The sequence below is a fragment of the Mesoplodon mirus genome, assembly GCF_964341445.2.
Source record: "Mesoplodon mirus genome assembly, chromosome: 4".
NCBI classification, from domain to species: Eukaryota; Metazoa; Chordata; class Mammalia; order Artiodactyla; family Ziphiidae; genus Mesoplodon; species Mesoplodon mirus.
In genome coordinates, this window is record NC_138979.1 from 84089785 (window position 1) to 84096985 (window position 7201).

Here is a 7201-nt window from a genome sequence, read left to right on the forward strand (position 1 = left end):
TATACATTTTTACATAGTAAAAGTTGAAAGTGTGTGTGTGTGTGTGTGTGTGTGTGTGGTTTCTTCCATTGTTTCTGTCTCTGAAAAGCCTTCCCTGTTTCAAGATCAGAAAACATTCTCACATTTTCTTACAGCTCTTTTACAGTTCTTTTCTACACTTAACATTTCAATCCATTTGAATGTTTTTTTCTGTGGATCCCAACTTAGTTTTTTCCAAAGATTTAGCCAGTTTTTTCAGAACAATTCACCGAATATTCTTTCCTTCTCCATTGACTAGAAATGCTCTTTGTATCATATACTAATGCTGCGGTTTGCTTCTGGGCTTTCTGTTTTGTTACATTGGTGTGTGTGCCATTTTTGTGCCTGTCATTTTAAATAATTGGAGCTTTGTAATACCTTTCACTGTGTGCTGACTTCCCTCCTACATACACAGTTACTTCGTCTGAGAGAGGTGTTGCTGACCCCCAGACACACTGGGAAGCTGAAGCTCGGGATTAACTGACCTGCCTGCCGCCACAGGGCGTACTATCAAATCACACTGCACTAGGTCTGAGTCCTTCTCATTAGGATTGCTCTCTCCCTTCTGTGTGGGAGGTTGAAGAGAAATCCCTATTTCCAGGCCTGTTTATAAACAGCAAGCCTAGTGTTTCTGTAAAGTTTAAGGAGCTGTAGACACGGAGGACATCACTGACGACCTCGTGCACTACATCACCTGGAGGCCTGGCTGGCGGATGTCATTGCCCACCAGCCCGGCATCTGTTTGCATCCCAGAAGACTTGTGTTTGGGGAGGAAAGAACAGAATTTACCAATGAAAAGAGCAGTTTTTCGGAATTTCTTTTTCTGCCTTGGTTTCCTTTTTTGCAGATGGCCCTGCATCTGAAGTACCCGCAGAGGGGGAGGAGATCTTCTGCTGACCCCGTTCCTCTCCGAGGCAGCCGCTCCTGCCCCGCCACGGTTGCAGCCCCAACCCCTACTGTCCTGTGCCTTTATTTGGAGAGTGGGTGTTAGTGTGTAGGGTTTATAACTAGGCCCCGCCTTAAATAAAAGGTAGCGCCATAACCTTAGGGGCCAGAACTCCATCCCGAAGGTACCGTTCACAGAAGTACTTTATATTTCATCCATTGGTCACAAAGTTCTTTTTCCATAACCGGTTCTTTCTCCCCAAGGATTTGGTATCGGCCTTGGACCTGCAGTTGTTGATACAGCGTTGATGGGGGGGTGGGGGTGGCAGTTGTGCCCAGAGGACAGCTAAGCCCAGGGACTGGGGTGGGAGCGTGTTGAGAGAGACGGTCCTGGTGAGTGGGCTTCAGCGGCCATGAAGAGGGTGGCTTGGAGGGGACCCCCGACACTGCCAAGGGGTGTGGACACACTTGGAATGTGGAAGCCCAGAAAGAACCCTTCCAATTCCACGGTGGCAGCGGTTGAGGCATGTGTGCCTTGCCTTCCTGCAGCCGGACAGTGTGGCACACACACCTGTGGTCCTGGGGTCACGGCCCCACCTGGTGCTGTTGCTCCGATTGACCCTTGGAGACAAGGAAAGGGGCAAAGATTGTTTTGGTTCGGTTCTTCATTTTCTTTTTCTTTCCATGTAGCGTAACATTCCTAGTTAACCGGAGCTTTGGGATCTACTGCCTGCCGGCCAGGTTTTAAAGTGAAAAGTCTTTTAGTGCTGCCATAAGAGGGAAAAAACAAAGGCTTCTTTCCATGTATCAATCGGATTTAATTTGTCAAAAGCTCGACAGGCCTTGAGCGAGTTCTCCATCTTGCTAAGGTTTAAAGACAGGCAGACCCAGCTGGCTAAAGTCTCTCCTGCCGCAGACGGTGACAGCCTGCTCCACACACCCAGGCTGAACCCAGTCTCTGCTCACTCCAGTGTTCACCCTGCTTGAATGCCTCTGCCTTTTGTGATCACCTGCCAGGATGGGCAGCTCCAGAGCACTGACAGGGGCCTGCCCGGTCCGCTGGCCCACGGTCGCGGTTTAGCCTGAGGTTTCTGGCGTGTCGCCCCGCCGGGCGCGCAGGGGACACCAGGACATGTAGGAGGGTGATTACCATGCGCCTTACATCTCTGCTCTCGTCTGTTGTTCTCAAATGCTAAATGAACGTTTCTGTGCTGAATCCTATTAGATAAGAAGGGGTTAAAACCCAGATGCTGTATACTAATTTGTAATTATGTATAAAGTGAAGCAGTTTTAAACTGTAAAGATTTTTTCAGCGTGTTTTCTGGAATTCTGCCACAACGTACTGGCTTTGTATTTTATTTATCTTCCTTACTGGTTAGCGGCTTCCGACCCTTGTAAAGTCCCCCTCCACCCTTTCAAAAAAAAATAATAAATGTCCTTTAAGTCTCGATGGTGACTGTGTTGTATTCCTGTCCCTGTGGGCTTCCTGAAGTGAAGACTTCCAGGATACTCTGGGTTCCTGGTGAAGGGGCACCCCCTACCCAGCTCTAAGGGACCCTTCTCCCCAGTGAAACCTTATTTCTGTACCTTCAGGAACAGGACTCAGGAGGACAGCCCCGGAGCACAAAGCAGCTCCCAGGGAACTCAAGTCCCCTGGAGCTAGACCCTAACCCGGGGGCACCAAGGGTCAGAACCATTTCCAGTCAAATCAGCGTGGTAAGAAACGTCCCTGCTATAGATTCTACTATGTAAAAAAGATGAATGTCAGTTTGCCTTTCTTTGCCAACTTTTTTCACCTCATCCCACCCGCAAACAAGGGAGCTGCCAAAAACTAATTCAGAAAGAAGAATCCCATTTGCATGTAGCTCCACAGGGATTTACTGGGTCTGATCCTCTGAGAAAGTGCTGGAATGCACACGGTAGGAGCTGTTGCCGCTGCTGCCTGCGGGCACCTGTGCCGCCCTTCCTGAGTCGCTGGCTGCCTCCCCGGAGTCCAGGCCTGCTGTCATCCTATGAGAGGCCCCTCGGTCCAGCCGGCCGCGTGGTGTAATGCGAAGAACGTGGGCAGAGCTGCCTCGGTTCCCAGCTCTGCGCTCCCAAGCTCCCTGTCCCTCCCCAAGAGACAACCAAAGAGAGGAAAGTCCTGCCGGGTTGCCAAGCGCTTTGTCTTGCTTAGTGAACTTGGAAGTGCCCAGATTTCTAAGGAGTCTTGCAGCCCTGGCAATAGATGCCTCCCCAGAAGCCAGCAAACACTGGTCCCTGCTCTCTGCCGCCTGCCCTTGGCTGTCACGGCAGCTGCAGCGTCCCAACACCCCCAGCGGGGCTGGGAGAGTGGTTCCCACGGCCTCCCTCCTCCGCCGCTCTGCTCCCATCGTGCTTGGGTCTGAGCCAGGGACAGGCTCCATGTGGGAGGCAGAGGCCAGAGGAGGGAGGAGGTGCCACCCTTTGTTCCAGAAGAAGTGCAGAGGCACAAAGAGCGCAGGGCTCCACAAGGACCGGCCATCCGTCCAGTGGGGCGTGGGGTGTCTGCCTGTTCCTGAGGGAGAAGGTGCCCCAGATAAAAGGGGCCGCTCCTGTCTGAGGACCTCCCACCGGAAGGAAAACCAGGTTGTAGCAGCCACGTGCCCAGGAAGGGAGTCCTACTAACCAATGCAGCAGGACAGAAACCTGAGTCAACAAATGCCGGGAAGAGGTTGGTGTAAGGGCCAACTGGCCCGAGGCAGGGGAACACAATCAGATTCACAGGTTGCATCAGACCGAAACTCTCCGGACCACCCAGTTCCAGGAACTGACCTGGAGACATTCCGGACCACCCAGTTCCAGGAACTGACCTGGGGACTTTCCACCCGGCCCAGCCTTCCCGCCGTTCGAGGGGCAGGACCAACGGCACCAGATATTGCCACGAGACCCGAAGAGACCACCAAATAAGGAATAATACCCTGCGCCCTCCCAGATTCACCACACCCCTTTCCCTTCTTCCCCTATAAAATCTTGCCCAACCCTCGCCCAGGTGCGACTTCTCTGGCCCCTTTCTCTCAGACCAGTGAACCTTGCCCGGCAGCGCCCCCTAATAAAGCTCACTTGAAGGTTTCCTCTGTTTCGCAGTGCCGTCTGTTAAGATCCGACCTTACAGTGATCACTCATACAGCTGTAAATAGTCCCACTGAAGTTTGGGCTGCGCTTCCCTCCAGGCGCCTTGGTGAGACTTACTCCCTGGGAAACGGTATCTGGACCCTGCGCGGACGGGCACAGGGGCTGGTGACCACGCCGTCGTTCTGTAGGATAAGGGCCTTGCAGCGCAGCGCCTCGTCCACGATGAGCCGCGTGTGCTCGTCGGCCACGAGCAGGTCCTCGCCAGACACGGCCTCCTTCAGGCAGTCGGACGGCAGCAGGGCCAGCTGCACGCCGCGCAGCAGCTCGGGCAGGTGGGCCTTGCGTCGCTCCAGGTTGTGCCTGACCCACTGCAGGATGGCCTCGAAGACCACGCGCTCGTCCTCCGCCTCCAGCTCGTCACTCGAGATGAGGTCCAGCAGGGTGTCCTTGGACAGGCTGTTGAAGTCCTCGCTCTGCCGCACGGCCTCAAAATGCACCAGGCACATGCGCCACGAGAACTCGTAGAGCCGGCGGCACTGGTGGGCGTCCGACAGCAGCATCATGCCCAGGCAGTTGGACGGGAACAGGTTCTTCTCCAGGAACTCGGCGGCCGCGTCGTGCACGTCGCGGAACTGCAGCATGTCGCCCGCCTCGAGCAGCGACTCTGCATTCTCCTCATTGATGACGATGCGGGACGAGTAGGCGAAGTCCAGCAGCAGCTCCAGCACCTCGGGGTGCAGGTTGTCCTGGAAGTTGACCGTGTCGTCGCGGCTCTCCCACAGGCCGTGGCTGAACATGGCCTCAAAGTAGCAGCCAGAGGCGGCCAGCACGGCGCGGTGGCAGGGGAAGGTGCAGTCGCCAGCCCAGAGCGTGACGTCCGTGAACATGCGGTGCTTGCGCAGCGTGTTGAGGTGCGCCAGCACGCAGTCGGGGTGCGAGGCCTTGTGGAACAGCGTGATGTTCATGGAGCCCGTGCTGCTCCGCAACTTGTGGGTCTCATGGACGCTGACCGACATGCTGAGCCAACCTGCCGGGGCGGGGGACAACGCCACAGGTGAGCGGGGCCAGGGCCTGGCGCCCCCGCAGCACCCCGCTCAGCCCCCAAGCATGGCCGGCCCGCCCCCTCCACCCCTGCTCTCTGCTCGGCTCTTCCAAACCCAGCCCAAGCCCCACCCCTCAATCTGCCAGCCAAGGACGAGTCAGATGGTAGAGGCTGGGGTTCAGACCAACCGCTTTTGCACCAGCTCTGGATACGAGCCTCCTTGGGTGACCTCGAGCTGCAGCTGCCTCCCGTGGTTGCTAGAACGTGCAATAGTGCCCCCAGCCTGGTTAAGAAGACAGCAGGGCAGCGCTAAGGAGCGTGTGCTCTGGACGCATTCCACCGTCCGGGGCTGCTACCGTGTGGCCCCATTCTGCAGCCGGGGAAGCCAAGGCTCAGAGACGCAAAGTGGCTGCCTCACGCGCCACAGCCAGAATTCCGTCGTGGGCTGTCTGGTTCCAGCCCAATCTCTACCCCCCATTGGCCCAAGGAGACAGGGATTCCTGCAGGGAGACTTTTGAAAGCCATTCCCAAAGAGCCACAGACCCCATGCAGAGCCTTACGCCCCCCTCTGCTCCCTGCGCGCCCTGTCCTGAGCTGGGCTCCAAGCAGCCCTGGCCACGCCCCTCGCACCCCTCGCCCTTGGAAAGTTCCCCAAGAACTGCTGTCACAGCCCAAGCGCTCAGCATAGACACATTCTGCAAATCCAGGGCTCTCCAGAGGCCTCCGGACCCAGCTGCGATAAGCAAGGTGTGGAGATGACACCAGCTAGCCTGTGGCTTACCCTCTGGACACCTGCTCGATTCCGAGGTCCCAAGGGGAAGCCAAGACAAAGTCCTGGGTGACAGCGGGACGCCAAAGCAAGCCAGATTTGCCTCAACCAAAGCAGCAGGAAAACCTGTAGCCATAGGAGCCTCCCTGGTCCCGACAGGCGACCCCAGGCTCCCGGGCCACAGTGAACGCTCCACCTGCCCCCTCGTCTGGCGTCCTCTGCCGGGCCCGGGACCTGGGGCTCAGAGTGTGGGTCCCCAGAGCAGACAGACACAGGCTCGTCGCCCGCTGGAACGTGGGGATTCCAGAGCACTTGGATTAAAGTCTGGCCGATGGCATGACCCAAGACCCCACTGTGGTACTATGGGAATGAGGCTCAGCCAGACGGCAGGCAAAGATCCTAGGCCTCAAGAGGAAGTGGCCAAAAAGCAAACTGCATTCAGCGTCCTGACCCCAAAAGCCTGGGCTTCCTCCTTCCCACTGGTAAGGAGGCCAGAAAAACCCCTTCTTTTTCATTTATATTTTCAGAAGTGTAAACTCCCCCCACTCCCCGCTCCAAGTCAATTTTGTACTTAAGTAATAATCTGCTAAAGAAAGGCTGCGATCTCATGCTTCACTGGATTGTAAATTATTGTCCAAGTGCACTGCTCTCTCCCTTGCTCACTCCTCTCCTGGCAAAGAGAGAGGGAAGCCACCGAGTGACGTGATCAGAGCTGCCCGGGCAAGGCCCCTGCTCCCGGGCTGGGGCAGGGAAGACACAGGGGCTGGGCCTGGCCTTGCTGCTCTGGCCCCCAAGCTCCAGGCAGACTGCGGGCCGATGACCCGTCAGGGTCCCTGCAGTGCAAACCTGCCACCGCGGAGCACTGAGCTCCAGGTTAGAGGTTCGCCTGATGGGTGTGTGTGTCCGTGTGCAGCCCACAGGGGCGGGAGAGTGCTGGACCCGACGTCCAGGCTGTACACGGTGGTCCCCACTCTACCACCTGCCCTAGGGCACCTCTCCCCTCCTCTGCAACTTAGTTTTCTCTATTGTAAGACAAAGTCCCTGCTCTACTCAGGCCTCTGAGAGTCCTGCACTTGGTTGGCACTTATTTACACAGCTTGACCCCCGAGCCTGGCCCTGTGGCCAGGCACTACAGAGATGAGAGACTGCACTGACCTGGCCGCAGAGGCTTCCTGGGAAGCCCCCCTGCCCCCCCAGGTCTGAATTGCCTAACCTGAATTCCAGCCTTGCAGCACGGCTCCCCAAATCTCATGTGACTGCTAAATCCTCATTCCGGCTTCTGCCTCCTTGATCACCGGGCACTTTCCCAAATGCGGCCATCCACCTGGTGACTGTCCATCTGGCTCCCGTGTGTTTGGGCTGTTGGAGGGATGTGGCCTTTGATCTGTGTGCCA

At 56.4% G+C, this 7201-nt stretch overlaps 2 protein-coding genes across 2 annotated transcripts in view; one reads left to right on the forward strand and one right to left on the reverse strand.

Moving 5' to 3' along the window:
• Window positions 1–2322, forward strand: part of LOC309802862 (uncharacterized protein) — a gene marked incomplete at its 5' end in the record, with an annotated part of 165200 nt that extends 162878 nt beyond the window's left edge. The window contains 1 exon segment of the mRNA XM_082618744.1: window positions 866–2322. Within this exon segment, the coding sequence (XP_082474870.1) occupies window positions 866–1009 (144 nt within the window). The 3' untranslated portion in view covers window positions 1010–2322.
• A 1787-nt stretch (window positions 2323–4109) lies between these two features.
• On the reverse strand, window positions 4110–5943 carry LOC309802863 (kelch-like protein 25; the record flags this gene model as incomplete). The annotated part of the gene is made up of 2 exons (XM_082618745.1): window positions 4110–5023; window positions 5820–5943. 2 exons carry the CDS (start codon window positions 5941–5943, stop codon window positions 4110–4112), a joined length of 1038 nt encoding a protein of 345 aa, XP_082474871.1.
• Window positions 5944–7201: the final 1258 nt, after the last annotated feature.